Below are 19,138 nucleotides of genomic sequence, written 5' to 3' on the forward strand. Positions count from 1 at the left end.
TTTGCCTACACATAGGTATGTGTACCACTTGTATGCAGTACCCATGGAAGTCAGAAGAGGGCATCAGATCCCCTGGAAGTGGGGATTATAACAGTTATAAGCCACCATGTAGGTGCTGGAAGCCAAGCCTGGGGCCTCTGGAAGAGCAAAAGGTACTTTTAACCCCTGAGGTGTCTCTCCAGGCTCACGTCACAACTTCTTGGACCACTTTTTCCAAAGTGGAAGAAGGAGAAGGGAAAATAGGTTGGATGTTCAGGCCTGTCCTTTCCCAAAGACATGGAGCAACATGATATATAAGGGAACATTGAATTTTTTAAATATTTTTAGACAAGGTCTCATGTATCCCAGGCTGACATAGGATGACCTTGAACTCCTGATTCTCTTGTTTCCATGCCCTGAGTGATGAAATTACAGGCATACAATACCAGAACTGGCTAAAAGTTTTCTAGGAACCGTAAAACCCACTCATCTGAAATACATAATTGTGCAGTTTTTGGAATGACCTCATAGCTGTGCAACATCACCACAACCTACAGAAGAGCCTTGTTACCACTCACGCCCTTCCAAACCCTACAGCCTTAAGAACATCCATTAATCTATGCCCTTTCTCTGGATTGCCCGTTCTGGACTTCACATATAAATAGACTGTTTATTCCTTTCTCTCTTCCTTCCTTTCTCACTCTCTCCCTTCCTTCCTTCCTTCCTAACCTGAAATGAAGAATTTCAGGTTAGGAAGAATTAAGCAGAATTCTCCTGAGGTCTCTGCTTGAGTTCCTGCCCTGACTGCCCTATAACTGTGAGCTGAAATAAACTCTCCCCGTCCCAAGGTGCTTTTCGTCATGGTGTCTATCACAGATGAGGAACAGAACTGAGACCAGACCATGATTTGCCCTGAGAGTCTCAGAGAGCTTTGCCTAAGGAAAGAGTGGACAGCTGCAGTGTTTTTGGCTGTGAGTCTTTTGCTGTGTAGTCCAGCAGGCCTTGACCTTGTGATCGATCCTCTGACCCCAGTCTCCCAAGTGACTACAGGCGTGCGCCGCCACTCCCAACTCTGTCTTCTTCAGATGGCCCACACTGATGGTGGCCCGCGTCACTGATCCGGGGAAAATGGGACTCTTCCAACAGAAAGCCAGACAGAGGCAGGCAGATCTCTGAGTTCCAGGACAGCCAGAGCTGTTACACAGAGAAACCCTGTCTTGAAAAAACAAAACAAGCCAGCCAGTGGTGGCGCACGCCTTTAATCCCAGCACTCGGGAGGCAGAACTCTGTGAGTTCGAAGCCATCCTGGGGTACAGAGTGAGAGCTAGGACAGGCTCCAAAGCTGCACAGAGAAACCCTGTCTCGAAAAACAAAAAACAACAACAACAAAAAAAAACAAAAAACAAGAAAGAAAATAGAAAAAAGAAGAAACAAAACAAACAAACAAACAAACAAATCCAAGTTTGAAGTCAGCAAGTTGGTTCAACCAGTGAGGGCTGCTGCTGCTAAGCCTGGTGACCAGAGTTTACTTTCTGGGCTCCACACTGTGGAAGGAGAGAACTGACTCCTACAGGCTGTCCTGTGACCTCCAGATACATGCCAAGACATGTCTCCCCAGCCTGCTCTACCCCGATACATTTTCAGATTTCCATTTTTAAATATACTGAGAAAATGAGAGCACGACCTAGGTTCTGTTGATGGATGGCGTCTTCAGGAAACACAAGTTCAGAATAAGACGTGGCAGGCAATATGCTGGCTGGCTGTGGGGCCACTTGGCTGGTGCAGGGACTGGGGCCTGCCAGGTAGAGTTGCTGGCACAGAAAATAAATGTGCAGGCAGCAGTGGCCGTCAGGTTCGTGGCATCAGGAGTGGATGCTCACATGAGGCCTTTCGCTGAACCTGTTCTTCCGGGTCCCGGAAGCAACAGGGACTGCCTTCCTTTCACAACTAAGAACTGTGACAGAAAGAGATGATGTCATGAGGATATCACAGTGTCAGGGTAACAGGAGTCATATACTACATCATAGTAGGTGAGGCACATGAGCTCTGACTGGAATCTCTCCGCGTGTCTCTGTGGTTCTATGTCTCTGTCCCGTGTGTGTGTGTGTGTGTGTGTGTGTGTGTGTGTGTGTGTGTGTGTGTAACAGAAGTCCACATGAGTGTTGTTCCTCAGGCATTATCCACCTTGTTCTTTGAGGCAGAGTCTCTCCTTGGCCTGAGACTCATTAACAGTAAGCTAGACTGGCTGGCCAGCAAACCTCTGGGTATCCTCCTGTCTCTGGCTTCCCACTGGTGGGATTATAAGTGGGAACTACCACACCTGACTTTTCATGTTCATTTCCAGGGCTCAGACTCAGGTCCTCATGCTTGTCTGGCAAGCACTTAGCCAGCTGAGCTGAGCCCCTCTGGCTAGAATCCTAGCTCTGGCATTCTGTAGGCATGTGCTTTGGGGGAAATGATTGGACTTCAATGTCCCAGAGATTCATACAGAGGAGTAATGAAGTGTGTCGTGGGAGATGAAGAGCTGAGTCTTGTAAATAATCCAATACAAAGGCCAGACATGGTGGCACACGCCTTTGATCCAGTCGCTCACCAGGCAGAGGCAGGTGGATGTCTGTGAGGTCCTGGGCCATCCTGGTCTACATAGCAAGTTCCAGGACAGCCAGGGCTACATAGGAAGACCCTGTCTCAAAACAAACAAAGATGAGGTTTAATTTGTATTCACTTACTCTTCTAAGTTTATGGAAATTGCTGTCATGATTTCGGCTTAAAAGAAGCTGTTAAAGCTGAAAAGAAAATGTTACATAATTGTCACATGCAACTGTCAACTCAGAACTTGGGAAGCTCTCTCACACACACACACACACACACACACACACACACACACACACACACACAAATACAGGAAAAAGGGCCAGGATGTAGCTTTGTTGGTAGAGTGCTTGCCAAGCACCCATGGGACCCTGGGTTTGAACTTCAGCATAAACAGAGCATGATACTGCCTACCTGTAATCTCAACACTCTGGAGGCAGAGGCAGGCATGTCAGGAGTTCAAGGTCTTCCAGAGAAAATAGCAAATGTCAGGACTACATGAGACCCTAACTACATGAGACTCTAGGGCTGGGGATGTAGCTTACTTGGTAGACTGCTTGCCTGGTGTGCTTGAAGCCCTGGGTTCAATGCCCAGCACTACATAAACTCGGCATGGTGGCACATGGCTGTCATCCCAGCGCGTTGAACAGAAAGATACATAGAAAATTTAAGGCCAGTCTTGGGATACATGAGACCGGTTCAAAAATAAATAACTGCATACATATATACATAAATACATTAATAAATAAGTGGGCCTGGTGCTGTGGCACATGCCTGTGCACCAGGGAGGCAGAGGCAGGAAGATCTCTATAATTTCCAGGCCAGCCTGGTCAACAGGGTGAGATCCTGTCTCAAAATAAATAAATAAAAAGATAATCAACAGAATAATCAGCAGGAGTTGGTGGTGGGCAAGAAAGGGCAGTGGGGTGAATGTGATAAGAAAATATACATGTATGAAAATGTCCTAATGGAGCCCATAATATGAATTACTAAGTGTTAATAAAAAACACATCAAGTGGGATCTGGAGCCTGTAACCCCAGCACATGATGCAGGAACTGAGGCAGGAGGACAGCTGTGAGTGTAGGTCAACCTGGGCTATGGAGACTCTGTTTTAAGAAATAATCCCACCAATGTTAGGGGTGGGGCCCAGTGGGAGACCCCTAGTTTAATGGGGCACACGTTCCAGGAAGGGGTTAGGGTATATCACACAGGACTCTAGTTAGTAACTCCCAAAAGGTTATTGCAAAAGCGTGAGCCTGGCCCCACCCGGTTTCTCTCTGGCTTCCGGTTTCCAGATGCAATCTCTCAGGCTCCAGCCATGAGATGATGCAATCGAGAGAACCCATCCATGCCAGGGCTGGTGGCAGAGCTGTATCCTTGGCGCTCAATGCTGTGAGCTACATAACTCCCTCTTATTAATAAGGTTAGCCCTCCCCGGGCACTCCAGTGTAGTAACACCAGATGGATTAGTACCCTGTGGCTGGGTGAGACTATGGCAGAGCCAAGCTCACTTGCGGCAGGAGGTGGGAACCAGCAGTAAACACCAGTGCGCAAACTGCTTGCAGATCTTCCGCAGCACAGATGTCCTCTTTACCCGTGGACCCCAGGTAGGCACCCTCCCCACAGCGGTGGGTCTGAGAACGTCCACCAGCTCACTGAGGTGTGTTTGAATGCATCTGGCTTCTTGTCTCTTAAGAGTGGCTGGGGAATGCTTATGTTCATGTCAACCACCTGTGAAGACAGGGCCCTCCCACAGGAAGCCAGATCTTTGAAACTGTGATTGGTGGCAAAGAAAATCCCATTGTCCCTAGGCCCTACTCTAGATTTTGGGTGAGCAGAGGCATGGTTTGGGCCCCTAAGGGTGTTCCTATGAGGTGGGATGATAGTGGCCCTGTCACTCTCCAGCAGGCTGGGAAGCCAGCTTGATGGCACCCTGGAGTAAGTGACGGGTGAGGTCGTCCCATCCTCAGGACTGTTTTCCTCTCCTTATGTCTGAGTCTTAAGTAAAAAGATTGGACTGGATGTCCCAATCTAGTGTCAGCTGTTGGTGTCGGGGCTATTACGACATTTCTGTTTGTCTTTAAACACCGGTGTAGAGGGGTCCATTGTCCTCTGCCTAAAGCCAGGTGGCAGTGATGACAGACACACCAAGGAGTCTGTATCCCAGGGCTACATTTAAGGGTAAGGGGTCCATTTGGTCCCCTCAGTTATAGATTTCTGAGAATTCAGATAAGGGATGATAGATGTCGTGACCTCAAAAGACAGTGCATGACCAAAACACTGTCAAAAGGGAAAGGTGGTACTTCTTCTTTTTGTTTATTTGTTTTGTTTTTTTTTCGAGACAGGGTTTCTTTGTGTAGTTTTGGTGCCTGTCCTGGATCTCGCTCTGTAGACCAGGCTGGCCTTGAGCTCACTGCCGCCCAACTATGAAAGATGGTATTTCTAAGAACAGGTAAAGCATTAGTCAGCCAGTGGCGCTGGAACGCTCCTTCCTAGCATGGGCTCCTCTTAACCAAGCCTCTTAGCTTGAGCTTTGCTTTTCTTCCCCATCAATTTGAGACAGTGTCTCGCTATGTAGTCCTGGCTGGCCTGGAACTCGCCATCAGATTTGCCTCAAGATCACAGCGATCTCCCTGCCTTTGCCTCCCAAGTGCTGGGATTAAAGGCCTGGCCTAGCATATTATTTCCAGATGCACTTCCTGTTACCAGCTGCTGGGGTCCCCTCACTGGGTTTCTCCCACCTTTTGGGACTTTTCTGAACCCTTCATGACTTAATGACATGAATTTCCTTGTCCCTGGAAGTATTCTCTCTCCCTTTGACAATGTATAGTGGCTGAGGTACCAGCATACTGCCGGAGGCTGAGACCTGGCCATGTGGATCAGAAGCTCTAGCCTCAGATCGCTGGGCCAGCCCTGGTCTTGAGAGTTAGAAAAATGACAGAGAGAAAGAAACAGTGCCGAGGGGGTGAGGAAAAGGCAGGGCGCCCTGTGTCTTAATGTGCTCTGAAACGGCGGCGAGAGGTAGTTTCGTCAACCTGGTCTAACCTCAGAATCACGTGGGGAGAGGAGTCTCAGCGAAGGAAGGCCCAGATCAGACTGGCCTCGGGCATGCCTGGGGCTCGGGGTGGGGTTGTCTTGCTGGCCTCGGTTGATGTGGGAAGACTTACCTAAAAGGGGGCCCACACTGTTCCCCAGATTTGGGTCCTGAATTGTATGGTAGGAAAAGCTAGCTGAGCATGAAGCATGCGTGCATTCACGTCTCTCTACTCCCGCCTGTGGGTGTGACGTGACTGGCTGTGTCAAGTTTCCAGTGCTTTGCCTTCCCTGCAGCGATAGACTGTGACCGGGAACAGTGAGCTGAAGATAATCCTTCCTCCCCAAACTGCTTCTTGCCAGGGTGTTTAATCCCAGCAGCAGCAAGGAAGTAGAATGCTGGTCAAGCTGGAGAGGCGAAAAGCTAAAAGGTCAGCACTCGGAAGCACAAGCATTCATTCCATTTCAGCAAACTAAAAACTTGCAAACCTTTTCCCTGCCCTGAGAAGGGTTACTAAAATGAGACTGTTTTCACACCAGTGAAGTTTCAATGTGAAGATTGATGTCACAGTCAGATGTCTATCATCCGCCAAAAAGATCTGAAGGAGCTGGGGTGTGGCTCAGCTGGAGAGTGCTTGCCCAGTGTGTGTGCCACCCTGGGTTCTGGTCCAGCGCCACGTGAACGGGTGCTGGGATGATGCACACTGTACTCCCAGCACCAGGGAGGTGGAAGCAGGAAGGTCAGAAGATCAAGTCATCCTTGGCTACATAGTGAGTTTGAGGCCAGTCTAGACTACATGAAACTGATTCAAACAATAAAAAAAGAAATGGGGTGGGGGGTGGGGGAGAGATGGCTCAGTGGTTAAGAGTACCTGCTGCTCTTGCAGAGGACTTGGGTTCAATTCCCAGCACTCATATGGTAGGTCCCAACTGTAACTCCAGGCCCAAGAGATCGGCCTGCTTCTGGCCTCCTGGGGCACCAAGCATGCATATGGTACACATACATACATACAACTAAAACACCTACACACACATAAATAAGTAGAAAATTTTTAAAGAAAATAATAACACAAGAATAAAAAAGATTTCAAACTCCACTTAGATTGTTAAAATGTGATTATTATTTACTTTTACTTATAGAACAAGGGACGACTGAATGATCATTAATGTAACTTTATTAACACAGACATTGGCAAACAAAGTGAATGGTGCTAGGATAGTTTTCTTGTAACTTCACTTTCTCATGGGCAATGCTGAAAATTATTTCATTCATGTTTACTCCAAACTCAATTTTTTAACAAGAGTCACAGAAAAACAGGCTTCTAAAATATTCTGGAACCAGGCCGGGCAGTGGTGGTGCACGCCTTTAATCCCAGCATTCAGGAGGCAGAGCCAAGAGGATCTCTGTGAGTTCCAGGCCAGCCTGGTCTGCAGAGTGAGATCCAGGACAGGCACCAAAACTACACAGAGAAACCCTGTATCGAAAAACAAAACAAAACAAAAAATCTGGAACCACAGCTCTTATCACAGAGCCATATTTCATGTTGTTGACAATTTCATTTATAGTAATATATATATATATATAAAACTATCACCTTAGAAGCCAAATAACTCCAACTAAAAGAAAAAAAAAATCACATATTGTGCCAACTAGTGGCCGATCATTGAAGCAGAAAGGCCCCATCTTCCTTCTGAGGATGTAGATTTGTTTTAATCATTACAATCTTTCCAGAATCATTTGTTGGCCCCAAATCAGCATTGGGAGCTCTTCTTCTGAATCCCACCTCTCTGCTCTCTGGAGATGGACTGGTTCCTCTCCACCTGCCTGGGCATCCTCCTAGGTACCCAATACTGTGCTCAAAGCAACTAGCCAAGCCCGAGAGCCCCAGGTTTTCTAAGGAGACAGGAACAATAAACAATCTTGTCAGTCTGTCACTTGCCAAAGATGCCAAGGAACAAACTTCAGATACCTCATTATCAAAGGGTCCCCAAGATGGGAAGTTGGATCCCCAAGACAGTAACGAGGGGTTCTTATGTTGCTGAAAGTCTCTGGGGAGTCTGGTTTAGGACACTGTGGGGCTCAAGGAAAGTTTGTGGAAACCTAGCATTTCAACTTGTGATCAGAGAACAAACTAGACGTGCACCCTGACCTTTGCATTGACCTTAGGGACGTCTGCCCCCTCTAAAAGTTACAAGAATATATTCAGACTCTTTAGCATTGAAACCTATTCTTAGAACTTTTTAATCAACTAGCTTAGCTGATTACCTTCTGTAGCCAATGGATCCTAAAGGTTAGCCCACGTACTTGCTCAGTGTTTTCTTTGTCCAGTGCCCACAGGGAAGGACTTTCTAAGTGCAAGAGTCCCAATATGCTATTTCCTGACCTTCAGTGTTCCTCCATCCAGCAGATGCTCCAACAGTTTGGAGCTTGAATAAGCTCAGGATACACAGTAGCAAACTACAAAAAGCACCTGTCATCTGGAGATTTTTAATTTATTATTTATGTGTGTGTATATGCGCTTGTGCGTGAGCCCATGCACACACATGCAGGTGCCAGCAGAGGCCTGAAGAGGGCACTGGATCCCTGCAGCTAGAGTTCCAGGCAAGTGTGAGCCTCCTGAAATGGGTGCTGGGAAATGAACTCTGGTCCTCTGCAAGAGCAACAAGGAGCAAGCACTCTTAACCCTCCAGGAGCTGTTTCTCCAGCTCCCCCCCCCCTTTTTTTTTCTTGAGATTATTAAATTTCATTTGGAGACTTTAGTTGGTTAAATCTCATTACAACTTACATCTTCTTCAGTTTTGTGTTTCAAAAATATATCTTTTGGTTTTGTTGTTTAAATACCTATGTTTAGAAATGTCAACCTTGCCAGGCAGTGGTGGCTCACACTTTTAATCCCAGCACTCGGAAGGCAGAGGCAGGTGGATCTCTGTGAGTTTGAGGCCAGCCTGGGCTACAGAGTGAGCTCCAGGAAAGGAGCAAAGCTACACAGAGAAACCCTGTCTCGAAAAACCAAAAAGAAAAACTGGGGGTTGGGGGGGAATGACAACCTTTAGGTCCCTAGAGTTTCAAAGAGCAGCGAGGCTTCAGGAATGCCCTGTGTGGGTCACAGGTCTGAGTCTCAGTCCCACCCCTCACCTGACGGATTGACCTTTCCTTTAGCAGGATCTTTTTCTTGCTACATCCTTATAGCAATACTGACTGAATTTTCTCTCGACTTGGTTTCTTGCGGTTTTCTCATCTATCACCAGGGGTATGATTAGTTCTCTGAGAACTACAAAGGCACACAATTCTCAAGTCCCTGAGGCACAACAATCAGGTTCTACATCTGGTGTCAGGGCAGCTCAAAACTGACCAGAGCAACAAATGACCGTGAACATCAAAAGGGTCAAATTTTAATGAATTTCCACAGATTCACCCAGTTTAGAAAGCCCGTCTTGACTCCGGGGGTTTTCTCTTCTTCCTGGCTAATGTCATCTGGGTTTTTGTCTGTGATTTCTTTTGCTTCTGTGAAGGCCTCATACATTTTCTGGACTCTGATCACTTCTTTCTGGGCATCAAAATGGACTTTCTGCCTGGTTAGAATGGGAACGATCAGGTTGAAGTCACTGATCCGCTTGTTCAGCTTCCGGATGTCTTCTTGAAACTGCTCACACACTTGGTTCCACTGTTTCTGGCCCCCAGGTGACAGCGGGTTCCCAAGCCTCTTCCTAGACACTAAAAGTGCTTCTCGAAGTTGTTCGATGGTGTCCTTGATTTCCTTCTGCATCAGAATCCACTCTGGTTGGTAGCCATTGTCTATCAATATTCTGTTTAGGTTGTGAGTCATGGGATCAATATACGAACAGCCAGAAAACTTCTTCAGAGGCTTTCCTTTCCCGCTGAGGTTGTCGAAGTCCCCTTTTGCCATCGACTCCTGAATGAGGTCCTCCACCAGGCGCTCTATGGCTTGAGTTATCTTTCGTTCTTTGCTCTGTCTTACGTCTTGGACAGTTATGCTGTTTGCAAAGTGCTCCCTCTGGAGTTTCTGCTTTTGGTATTCCATCACCTGCTCCGCGGCACGGTCTGCCCTAAACTGTCTATACTGTTTCTCTCGTTGACTTGGCGTCCCAGAGCCAACGCCTTCGAAGCTTAAGTAATGCCGGTGCTGAGGTGTTCTATATTTGAATTTCTCTTCTTCCTCTGTGTCCTCAGCTTTCTTCTCTTGGGCACGTGTTTGTTCTATGACATGGGAAAGTACATTCCTATAAGCTTCTTCGATCTTTATAAATGTTGCAGAATCAGCCTTATCAGAGCCGCTGTCTGGGTGATACTGCTTGGCAAGCTTATGGAAAGAGTCCCTGACATCGTCTGCAGAGCATCCCTCATCTAGGTTCAGCAGCCTGTAATATTCCTTGATCATCTTCTTGGATTTATGGGTGGAGAGCATCCTAGATGCAGGGTCTGAAAGCATTTTTACCCCACGAGGAGGCAATGAAGCGCTCATTAGATGTGGTCTTAAGATCTGAGCCATCTTCATGCTCATTGTGTTCATCATTGATTCGGAATTCTTCCTAGCAATGGTCTACAAAACAGCAAAGAGCAACCAACTGTATTATCAGCCATTTTCTTTTTTTCACTAACAAAGTAAATTAAGGTGTACTCAGTAAGCACCGATTCTTGGGGCAAGAGAGTGGAGAGAGGTTTGGTTCCCAGCACACAAATGGCAGCTAACAAATGTCCCTAACTTCAGTTCCAGGGGGTCTGACATCTTTGGGCCTACTCAGGCATTGGATGTACATGATGCTCAGACATACATGTAGGCAAAACACCCACATGCACATAGAAAGAGAAAAGTCAGTTCTTTGTAACAATGTGCTATGCAAAATATATACATTTTTATATTTATATATTTTATTGATGTTAGCTAGAGGGTGGACATTGATGTTTAGCAATTACATATTGTGACACAATCTGAATTCTTCTACTCACCAAGAACCTAGATAGTTCTTAGAATTCCCCTAATCCAATTTTCTCATTTTATAAGAAAGCAGGGGGCTGGAGAGATGGCTCAGTGGTTAAGAGAACTGACTGCTCTTCTAGAGGACCCAGGTTCAATTCCCAGCAATCACAACTGTCTGTAACTCCAAAATCTGACACCCTCATGCAAATAAATACATGCATGCAAAACACTAAAGAAAATAAAATAAATAAATTTAAAAAAAGAAAGCATGCCTAGAAGGTTAAGCAAATCAATCAAATAACATTACAAGGTATGACAAATGATTAGGGCTGGGGAATTGGCTTGACTGGTTTTTGTCTTTTTGACAGGGTTTCTCTGTGTAGCCCTGGCTGTCCTGGAACTCACCATGTAGACCAGGCTGGCCTTGAGCTCACAGAGGTTAACCTGCCTCTGCCTCCAGAGTGCTGGGATTAAAGGTGTGCACCACCACTGCCAGGCAATTGATTTAATTGTGTCCTCAGCAAATTGCAAATTTCCCAAGCACTATTTTTTTTTTTTGGCAGATAGTGTAGCATGGTCGTCACGAATACTTGTTGCACACCAAACAGGGAGCAGCAGGGAGACAGGGACCCAGTGTGACACTGGATTGAATAGAGTACTGTGTGCAACCGACTTTAAGCTCCGCACCTCACTATCTGCCAAGTGCTGGGGGGTGGGAGGGGGAGGGGAATGAAAGGCGAGCGATCCCCAGCCTTATTAAAAACGCATGGTCCTGTGGAGAAGAAAGACACTGGACACCGACAAGAGACGATGAAGTACTAGAGGATCACTGGATGTGAGTTTACTGGACGTTTGATTGTACGGCGTGTTTTAGAAGTTATGGGGACCCCGATGTCATAGCAGGGTGGGGGGTCAGTGGACTTCAGGGTTGTCTGGAATGCTGGCAGCTATGCTCCCCGTGGTGGGGGGTGTCTCAGGACGGTGTCAGTCCCGCGGCACCCCCTACTCACCTTCACTGCCCCGACGTGGGCTCAGCGGCTCGCGGCCCCCGCTGCGCCTCTGCGCTAGCACGCTCGGCCCCCCCCGTCCCGGCCTCCTCTGCCGCGCTACCCCGCGGAGCCCTTGATCATGTCTCACTGCGACAGGCGGCCTCCCTCAGCCGGGAGAGCCATACCCCGGGCACGGAGGACAAACACCTAGGGACGCCCGTTGAACCCGGGGGCGACAGGCTCCGCCTCCAGCCGCTTTCGAGGGCAGGGTTTGGGCGGTTGGGATTATGGGAAATGTAGTTCCAAGGCAGGTGCGGCCCCGGGCGGGCGGGCTTGGGGCCGCCAGGGGAGTTGCGGCAGGGTGGGATGGGTTTGTGACTCCAAAGTGTGTGTGTGATCTGGAGAGAGATTAGGCTGTTTGCCTCTGTGGGACACCTGCACTGTCAGTAGGCTTCCTTAGGCCAGGAACGATGGTCTTGCATTCAGCCAGTCTTTTGTTTGGTTGGATGTTTGTTGTTCTTTGTTTTGTTTTTTTTGGTTTTTTTTTTTTTTTTTTTTTTTTTTGACACACACCGGCTCACTTAGCCCAGGCTGGCCTCGCACTCACTATGTATCGAGGATGACTGTGAGTTACAAATCCCTCTGCCTCCATCTTCCAGGTGCCGGGATTACAGTCCTTTGTCACTTGTTTATAGGACGCTATAGGGGGTATAAAGCCAGGGGCTTGTGCACGCCAGGCGAGCGCTCTCAGAGCTCTACCAACTGCTACACCTCACACCAGCAGCAAGGGCAGTCAGCGCTGCACATGGCCAGGCGATGCAAGGTGAGGGGGAAAAATGAGAGTCTTCGGCTTTAAATTCAGTCTCTGTCGGAATTAAACACGCTCCCCTCCCATCTAATAGAGAAATTTCTTATTTTCTAAACCTCTCTCTTCCCCCACCCTCTCCTTTATGTGTATGGATGTTTTTGCCTGTATGTCTTTGTACCTGGTGTGTGCAGTGCTCATGGGGAGTAGGAGAGGTGGTTCCGAGGTGGTGGTGGTGGTGGCGCATGCCTTTAGTCCCAGCATTTATGAGGCAGAGACAACCTGGATCTGAGTTCAAGGCCAGCCTAGTCTACAGAGCTAATTCCAGGACAGACAGGACTAAACAAAAACAACAACAAAAGAAGAAAAGGATATTCCTGAGTTACAGACAGTGCGAGCTGCCAGGTGGGAGCTGGGACTCAAACCCGGGTCCTCTGCAAGAGCAAGTGCTCTTAACCACTGAGCCAGTTCTCCAGTCCCCATTCATTAATTCACTCATTAATTAAATTTTTTATTTATTTAGACTTTACATGTATGGGTGTTTTGCCTGCATGTATGTCTGCACCAGGTACAATTATAGACAGCTGTGAGCTGTGTGGGTTCCCAGGATTGAATCTGGGTCCCCAGAAGAACAGCCAGTGTCCTTATCAATTTATTCATCACAGGGTGGTAGTGGCTCATGCTTTTAATCCCGGCACTTGTGAGGCAGAGCCAAGTGGATCTCTGTGAGTTCGAGGCCAGCCTGGTCTATAGAGTTCCAGGACAGCCAGGGCTACACAGAAAAATCCTGTCTCAAAGGACCAAAAAAAAAAAAAAAAAAAAAAAGTTATCATCTTTCAAGTTCCCTCTCGATTATTTTGAAGAAACAATCAAAGACTTCTTGAGTTGAAAGTCCTATTTATTCCACCTTTTGAGTATTTTAGACAAGCTACCTCTCTGTAAAGTCAGAGTACTGGCAAATAATAAATGTAGAGGCTGGAGAGGTGGTTCAACAGTTGAGAACACTTGTTGCTCTTGCAGGGGACCTGGGTTAAGTTCCCAGCACCCACATGATGATGCACAATCATCTGATCCAAGGGATCCAATGCCCTCTTTTGACCTCTATGGCACCAGGCACACACAGGGCGCATGTACATATATGCAGGCAAAATGCTTATAGATGTAAAGTGACATAAATCTTAAAAAACAGTAAATGTGTATTTAGTATTTGCTGCTGGCCAGCCACTGGGGTAAGTGCTCAGTGAACACTGTGTTAAAAAGTCCGTGCAAGCCGGACGGTGGTGGCGCACGCCTTTAATCCCAGCACTCGGGAGGCAGAGGCAGGCGGATCTCTGTGAGTTCGAGGCCAGCCTGGGCTACCAAGTGAGTTCCAGGAAAGGCGCAAAGCTACACAGAGAAACCCTGTCTCGAAAAACCAAAAAAAAAAAAAAAAAAAGTCCGTGCAAAGAAACTAGTGTTCACCTCAAAAGGAGTGAGAAGTGGCTTATTCTGAGCTATAGGAATGCCTGTGCCTGGGAAGCAGATTCAGCTTGCTCAGAATAGCATGGTCTACGACAGAAGCTAAGCATATGAGAGTTCATTAATTCTAGAAGAAAGAAAGTCATAAATCAAGGCACTTACCAAACACCTGGGACCACAGGTTAGAGGGCTGCAGGAAAGTGGGGGAGACTGGGTTAAAGGTTTCAGATGCCAGCTGGGTTTGGTGGAAGCCGGTAGTCAGCTAAGGATGCATTTTAAAGGCTTTGTGTGGTTGTCTGTTAGGTTAGAAACTGGTCAGAAATGCGTAGCTTCAAAACAAAACCAAAAGCAGCCCAGGCTGAACTGGTTATGGCTCTGTAGCATTCTTCTTTTGTTATTATTATTTTTTTCAGGACACGGTTTCTTTTTTTTTTTTTTAATGATTTATTTTTATTTTGTGTGCATTGGTATTTTGCACACATGTATATCTGTGAGAGGGTGTCAGGTCTCCAGAACTGGAGTTACAGACAGTTGTAAGCTGCCATGTGGGTGCTGGGAATTGAACCCGGGTCCTCTGGAAGAACAGCCAGCACTCTTAGCTGCTGAGCCACCTCTCCAGCCTCCAGGACAGGGTTTCTTTGTGTAGCCCTGACTGTCCTGGATCTCGCTCTGTAGACCAGGCTGGCCTCGAACTCAGACATCCACCTGCCTCTGCCTCCTGAATGTAGGCATTAAAGGCGTGCCCACCACTTGGCATTGTTCTGGCTCTGTAACATTCTTACTCTCCCTGATCAGGAGGTTCTCAGCAGTCAAGAGAACTGATGAGAATCAAGATAGGTAGGTCTCTGGGGTGGGGGCTTTAGTTTCTAAATCCTCACAACAGCGCTGGGAGATAAACACCGTTTTGTTCTCTGCTTTACAAAAGAGGATGTAAGCATCGCCTCAGACACTGATCTTGTGAGAATTACACAGTGCATGTAGACCACTTGGCAGGAAGCCATGCACATGAAGCAATATTTTTTAATAAGTTATTTATTTGTTTAGTTTTATTTATTTATTTATTTATTTATTTATTTATTTATTTATTTATTTATATGCTTTGCTGTTTTGCTTACATGTAGGTCTGTGTGAGGGTGCCAGATCTCCTGGATCCGGAGTTATAGACAGCTGTGAGCTGCCATGTGGGTGCTGGGAATTGAACCCCTGTCCTTTGGAAGAGTAGCCAGTGCTCTTAACCCCTGAGCCATCTCTCCAGCCCCAATAACTTATTTATTTGCATTGATGCATCTGTGTAAGGGAGTTGGACCCCCTGGAACTGGAATTACAGACAGTTGTGAGCTGCCATGTGGGTGCTGGGAATTGAACCCAGGTCCTTTGGAAGAGCTTAACCGCTGAGCCATCTCTTGAGCCCCATGAAGCAATATTTTTTAGATCACCACCTCTCCCTTGGAGGCAAAAATCAAGACATCTTTCAAATCCTCTGGTGGAAACATCTGGTAGGTGGTTACAGCAAAGCAGGGAGATCTCTGTGGCGGGTCTCTGATGGCAACATTCTTAGGTTTGGGGTCAGGGAAAGCTAGGGATCTGTTCATACATTTCAAAAGGATTTACATATCCACCAGTAGGGTGGCCGGTGATATACAGGTGGGCGATAAATGGCTACTTAAAGGACTAAGACTGCCCAGGATAATCTGACTCTGGACCTACAACATTCCAACTCTCCATAGTCATTGAAATTCTGAGCAGTCAATCCATCCTTGTAGAATATGTTAAGGGAGGTGTGGCTTTTTCTGTGGACTTCAGTTCACACTGAAACGGCATGGATTAGACCCTATATATACTGTTTGTTGGTTTGTTTTTCCTGAGCATGCATACCAACATAAAGTTTCACTTGCAAATTAGACACAGTAGGGGATTAAAAGTGTTTAATATTGGTTGGGCACTCCCTTAATCCCAGCACTCTAGAGGCAGGGGCAGGTGAATCTCTAGGAGTTCAAGGCCAGCCTGGTCTATATGGCAAATTCCAAGGCATGGTCTACATAGTAAGACCTTGGTTTTTTGTTGTTTTTTATTGGTTTGTTTGTTTGCCCCTGCCACCCCAGACAGGGTCTCTCTGTGTAGTCCTGGCTGTCCTAGAACTCTGTAGATCAGACTGGCCTTTGCCTCCCTCCCCAGTGCTGGGATCTAGGGTATGCACACACCCCCACCCCACCCCCCATTCCCCACCCCGGATCTCAGAACAAGAAGCCTCCAGCTTAAGTGTTTAGAGCCTTACTTGCTTTAGAAGTGTTCTTTTGCTTCTAAAGTCTGGAGCGACAGGCTCCTTGCTTCCAGAACTTCCAGCTGTAAGGCCCTGGGCTTCTGGTCCACCCCCTCAGTCTTGGGCACACTCAGACCAAGACCAAGACTGCCAGCTCTGGAAAAATGTCCCCTCACCTCTAATAGCTAGAGTAAAAGGACCCGGCCAGCATCACATAGGACCTTCCAGAGCATAGCGCCAGAGGGGAGGTGGGAGGCTGGCAGGTACCACAGAGGGGGTTTCACAGAGCCTTCTTTCATTTTATTTATATATTTATTTTTTTTTTCGAGCCAGGGTTTCTCTGTGTAGTTTTGGTGCCTGTCCTGGATCTCACTCTGTAGCCCAGGCTGGCCTCGAACTCACGGAGATCCACCCGGCTCTGCCTCCTGAGTGCTGGGACTAAAGGTGTGTGCCACCACCGCCCAGCCCTTCTTTCATTTTAAAAGTTAAAATTTATAGTGAAAAACTTTGAAACGAGGCTCTCTCACCTCCTGCTCTTTTAGTGAAGGGTAATGAAGACGGCTTTTTTTTGTTTGTTTGTTTGTTTTGTTTTTTGTTTTTTGTTTTTCGAGACAGAGTTTCTCTGTGTAGCTTTGCGCCTTTCCTGGAACTCACTTGGTAGCCCAGGCTGGCCTCGAACTCACAGAGATCCGCCTGCCTCTGCCTCCCGAGTGCTGGGATTAAAGGCGTGTGCCACCACCGCCCGGCTAAGACGGCTTTTCTTAATCTCAGTAGTTTCTCTGATGTAATTTTAGTTAAGAATGTGCTCAAAGACTAGGGAGATAGCTCAACAGATAAAGGTCCCTGCCACCAAGGCTGGTGACCTGAGTTCAATCCCCAGAATCCACATATGACAGAGGGAGGGGCTGACCCCTGCAAGTTTTCCTTTGTGGTTTATACCCACTACCTCCAACTAAAGTAAAGATCACAACCAGAATTGAAGCTGGTCATGGTAGTGAGCACCTGTCATCCCAGCACCTGTAATTGGCATCTGTAATCCCGGGAGGGATGACAATAAGAGATCACAGTGAGGCTCAGGTCAGTCTGGCCTGTATAGTGGGACCCTGTCACAGGCAAAATGGAACTCAACTTCTGTGACACATGCCAGCCACAGCCTTGTCAGTTTCCTACCCTTCTGTGGTGGTGTGAAACAAAATGACCCCTAAGGGGAGGGGCACTGTTAGGAGGTGTGGCCTTGTTGGAATAGGTGTGGTCTTGTTGGAGGAAGTGTGTCACTGTGGAGGAGGTGGGTTTTGAGGTCTCATATATGCTCAAGATACCTCCCAGTGTCTCAGTCCACTTCCTGTTGCTTTCTGATCAAAATGTAGCCAGCACCATGTCTGCCTGCATGCTCCCATGCTCCCCGCCATGATGATAATGGACTGAACCTCTGAAATGTAAGCTGCCACCTCAATTAAATGTTTTCCTTTGTAAGAGTTGCTGTGGTTAGCCGGGCGGTGGTGGCGCATGCCTTTAATCCCAGCACTTGGGAGGCAGAGGCAGGCAGATCTCTGTGAGTTTGAGGCCAGCCTGGACTACCAAGTGAGTCCCAGGAAAGGCGCAAAGCTACACAGAGAAACCCTGTCTTGAAAAACCAAAAAAAAAAAAAAAAAAAAAAAAAAAAAAAGAGTTGCTGTGGTCATGGTGTCTCTTCACAGCAATAGAAACCCTAACTAAGATACTGTTCTCTGGTCCCTTCTGGGTATTTGGTTACAGGTACTGGGTGACAGAAGTGGCTAAAAAGGATCCTGTTAAAACTTACTTCTAGCCAGGGGGTGGTGGTGGTGGCAGCGACGGCGGAGCACTTGGGAGGCGGAGCCAGGCAGATGTTTGTGAGTTGGAGGCCAGCCTGGGCTACAGAGTGAGTTCCAGGAAAGGCACAAAGCTACACAGAGAAACCCTTTCTCAAAAAAAAAAAAAAAAAAAAAAAGTAAGAAAAAAAAAAGAAAGAGAAAAAAAACAACTTACTTCTAGTTTTCTGGGACTCCTGCTTACAAGTACAAACTTCAATTAGCAGAAAACAAAACAAAACAAAAGCCATGCACAACCGGGCGGCGGCGGCGGCGGCGGCGGCGGCGGCGGCGGCGGCGGCGGCGGCGGCGGCGGCGGCGGCGGCGGCGGCGGCGGCGGCGGCGGCGCACGCCTTTAATCCCAGCATTCGGGAGGCAGAGGCAGGTGGATCTCTGTGAGTTCGAGGCCAGCCTTGTCTACAGAGTGAGATCCAGGACAGGCACCAAAACTACACAGAGAAACCCTGTCTTGAAAAACCAAAACAAAATTAAAAAAAAAAAAAATACATGCACCGTTCGTAAAGAACTGCAGATCCAGAATTTAAAATGAAGGAAGTGGATGCTGTTGTTGTTGTGTTTCTAGAGTAACCTCTAGATTCCTTTCAGTTCCTCTCTCTTTAGTCTGGAAGATAAATCTCAATTGGAAGTTTAGAGGGAATGGGGAGATTTAAATCAAGACACTCAGGGGACTATTTGAAAAAGGGTATTGATGACAGATTTGAAAAGAATTGGCCCAGTGTTCAATGAGAGGGTCCAGACTTCAGTAGTCCCTGGGAAATGCAAACTACTACAATGCAACAGCAGTGTCCACCCGTACTGGCTAAGGGTCGGTGGGGCACACTATGAATCGGCAAGGTGCTGGATGTCTTTCTGTATGCTGTGAATGTGTTGCTCTGACTGATTGATAAATAAAACGCTGAAAGCTAGAAGCCTGCCATGGCCATACAGTTTATAAGTAATATAAGTCTCTGTGTTTACTTGGGTCTGAGTGGCTGCGGGCCCTGGCAGGACTGGAGAAATCTCCAGCTACAGCAAGGCAGTGGGACTCACACACTGCAGGTGAGTGTGAAGGCAGTGGGACTCACACACTGCAGGTGTGAGTGTGAAGGCAGTGGGACTCACACACTGCTGGTGAGTGTGAAGGCAGTGGGACTCACACAGGACTGGTGTGAGTGTGAAGGCAGTGGGACTCACACACTGCAGGTGAGTGTGAAGGCAGTGGGACTCACACACTGCTGGTGAGTGTGAAGGC

General features: G+C 47.3%; 1 protein-coding gene across 1 annotated transcript; it reads right to left on the reverse strand.

The window, feature by feature from the left end:
• Positions 1–6,762: 6,762 nt before the first annotated feature.
• On the reverse strand, positions 6,763–11,762 carry Dnajc28 (DnaJ heat shock protein family (Hsp40) member C28). Its single transcript, XM_006983550.4, has 2 exons — positions 11,556–11,762; positions 6,763–10,167 (listed from the first exon to the last, which is right to left on the reverse strand). The coding sequence occupies exon 2, from the start codon at positions 10,138–10,140 to the stop codon at positions 8,992–8,994; it is 1,149 nt and encodes a 382-aa protein (XP_006983612.1). The 5' UTR covers positions 10,141–10,167; positions 11,556–11,762; the 3' UTR covers positions 6,763–8,991.
• Positions 11,763–19,138: the final 7,376 nt, after the last annotated feature.

Source organism: Peromyscus maniculatus, chromosome 12, assembly GCF_049852395.1.
Source record: "Peromyscus maniculatus bairdii isolate BWxNUB_F1_BW_parent chromosome 12, HU_Pman_BW_mat_3.1, whole genome shotgun sequence".
NCBI lineage: Eukaryota > Metazoa > Chordata > Mammalia > Rodentia > Cricetidae > Peromyscus > Peromyscus maniculatus.